Source organism: Vigna unguiculata, chromosome 5, assembly GCF_037176805.1.
Source record: "Vigna unguiculata cultivar grain cowpea cultivar isolate G323 ecotype 2 chromosome 5, ASM3717680v1, whole genome shotgun sequence".
Lineage (NCBI taxonomy): Eukaryota > Viridiplantae > Streptophyta > Magnoliopsida > Fabales > Fabaceae > Vigna > Vigna unguiculata.
This window is the reverse complement of record NC_140796.1, coordinates 4521377-4524351: the sequence shown is the minus strand read 5'-3', so window position 1 is coordinate 4524351 and position 2975 is coordinate 4521377. Positions and strand designations below refer to the sequence as shown.

The 2975-nt window shown below is 32.8% G+C and overlaps 1 protein-coding gene across 1 annotated transcript; it reads left to right on the top strand.

The window, feature by feature from the left end:
• The first annotated feature begins 300 nt into the window (after nt 1-300).
• On the top strand, nt 301-2529 carry LOC114185485 (cytochrome c). The gene is made up of 3 exons (XM_028073226.2): nt 301-578; nt 1620-1753; nt 2177-2529. The coding sequence occupies exons 1-3, from the start codon at nt 467-469 to the stop codon at nt 2267-2269; spliced, it is 339 nt and encodes a 112-aa protein (XP_027929027.1). The 5' UTR covers nt 301-466; the 3' UTR covers nt 2270-2529.
• Nucleotides 2530-2975: the final 446 nt, after the last annotated feature.

Genomic DNA, 2975 nt, shown 5'->3' with positions numbered 1-2975 from the left:
GCTGATAAATATATTTGAGACGTCAAATAAACTTAAAAAATTTGATTTAAAAGACTAAATTGATATATTTTTAAAAATAAAAGACTAAAATTATTCAAAATTTATATGAAAAACTAATTTTAATATTTATTAAAAATAATTTTTACTAAAAGTTGAATAAAAAAAGATATATTTAACCATGGACGTCCTAAAATAAGCATTAATTAAAAGTTTTTCAACTATTTTAAAAACTGAGTAATTTACCTACGATTTATTTAATTTAGTTTTCACAAAGCTACTCTTACATTCGAGAAAGGGGTTAGGTGGCAAGTGCCAGGTTGTTTCCAACGTGAGGGGTTTTAAAAAGATTTTATGTGACCGCCTTGTGGTGTGGCGTGTGGTGCTATCTTCTCATTTCAACTTCATTTCGTTTCATTTGCATTTCATTTCACGTTTTCTTTCTGGAAGCTTCGGCAAGCAGAGATCCATGGCGTCGTTCGATGAAGCTCCCCCTGGAAACTCCAAGAACGGCGAGAAGATCTTCAAGATTAAGTGCGCTCAGTGTCACGCCGTCGAAAAAAGTGGCGGTCACAAACAAGGTATCGTATTCGCTTCTTCCCTTTTTCTCCTAATTAGCACTCAGATCTATCGCTCCACTGTTACTTTTTCATCACTTTTTGCTTCGCTCTCCACGCTCCATGCTCCCAGGATTTGGATTTTAGCCATTCGCGCCTTTTTTATTTTTCATTGTTTAGGTTTCAGAGTTCCTGTGTTGATATCGACTCAAACATTCTATTGTATGTTTGGCTTTCGGTTGGAAGAGTTTAAATATACTCTTACCCTCAAAGCAACTTCGTTTTTATGGTTGGAATTCGCAAATTACTCTATTAAATCTGAAGCTTATTTGATGTGTGATTGGTTTTTTGAAACTTGAAATTGGTTTTTTGAAGTCTGATCTGTCAACCTGTGTCAAGTATTTTTCTTCTTCTAATTAGTTGATTTCATTATAGAGATTTGACCGGAGAGAAGAAAGAGGCGAATGAATTGGTTATGTTAGAAATTATTGGGAACGCAACAAGAGTTTAATTTGTGCGCGTTTTCGGTAAAACCTTTTTATAACCGATAAGAATTCATAGACTTTGAATGTTCTATACAGAAGGTTTCCTTTATCTAATGTTCCTTTCTTATCGGAATTATTCTGGCTTACTTTTATTTTATAGGATTTATAGTTTACACATTTGTTTTTGAGAAAAGGTAGGGGAAGACCTAGAAACACAATAGATGAGATAAGTAACAATTTAAAAGGGATCACATGGTATTTCTGAGAATTTGGTTTGTAACCGAACCTAATGATGCGTGTAAGCCCGGTGTAGCTGGCTTCACCTTGTGGGATAAGATTGTTATTGTTGCCATTTTTTGTTATATTACTTTTATTTTTTAATATTTATTGAAATATCATTTTGTGATGTTAAAATAAATTTATCTTGAATACGATTAGTTTATTAATCCAATTACGATTCCACTTCTCTGATCGCATTCCGCAGTTAATTCTATGTTTTGTTACTTGTATTCCTTTCATGAATGATGTCATTATGCAATATTCTGAAGATAAAATTATTTAATCTTGTTGATAACTTTAGGACCCAATCTGAATGGTTTGTTTGGAAGGCAATCTGGCACAACCCCTGGATATTCCTATTCTACCGCTAACAAAAACATGGCAGTGATTTGGGAGGAAAAGACCTTGTATGATTACTTGCTCAATCCCAAAAAGGTACGGCGTAAACTAATATTTTAATTTCAAATCTATTTCACTAACCTGCATAGTCATCACTTACGCTACTTGTATAACCTGATTTTGATATATGCATTTTTTCTATTATAATTGGGTCAATGTGCTGTTAAGTTTTATGGTAATTTTGCAAGGTGACATTGAAAATAGTTTTTCTATTGTACAGAGGTTATTGATTAGTTAAGTAATCATTGATTATCCAAATTTGAAATTTGCTTATGTAACCTGTTTGTGAATCATTTTATGACACTATATATAATTTTCATTTTGTGATTGATTTCCTGTGTAGTCAGGGTATTGTGCTATTAAATTTTATTATAATAATATTGCAAGGCAGGGCGATAATGAGAACTTGTTTCCACGACCATGTTACTGATTTGTGCTTTCATTTATCCCCTTGTGCAGTATATTCCAGGGACGAAGATGGTATTTCCTGGTCTTAAGAAACCTCAGGATCGTGCAGATCTTATTGCTTATCTTAAAGAATCCACTGCCTAAGGATTAAACTTTCATACATACAGTTACGCACTGTTCATTCGAAGTTCCTGAGATTTAAATTTTCAGACATTTAATTATGTGGTGCAGCAAGTACTGTATCAACAAATAAAGTAGACTTGATTTGTTTGCAATGCTATTTTGTTCATTTTGCATTGCTTTTTAAGAATTTCCAATATATGGGCTAATGCCCAATTAATTTAGCAGTTGAAAGCTGAAACATTGTTGCTGATATTAAATTTGCAGAAGCACAATTTGGTCTACCTTTGTTGCCCGAGTGATTTTTAAAGTCTTATAATTTCTGTAGTTTGCTTAGCTGAATGAAATGCATACTTTAATTACAATGATGTAGGTCATGATATGCTATAGGAGAGGGTTGGCCCAATCTTGAGCTGGAGTGTGGTATGTTGATGGATTTTATTCCATTGACAATTAGCCCTGAATAAATTTGAGCTGAACAATTCTTGCATTTGAATGATAAAATCGGTCAGTTGGCTTTAGTTTATTTTCTACAGGTCTTCTAGTCGTTTTATGGAGCCATTAGTTTATTTGCTACATGTCATCTGGTCATTTTGTGGAGCTACTATTTTTGTTGATTATGAAATTAAAATGGTAGACTGTTTACACAACTAAAAATATTTCTAGTGTTAGTACTTTTAGTAAGAATGCAGAGAAAGAGAGATAGAAAAGTAGTTGAATATTTTGAAAT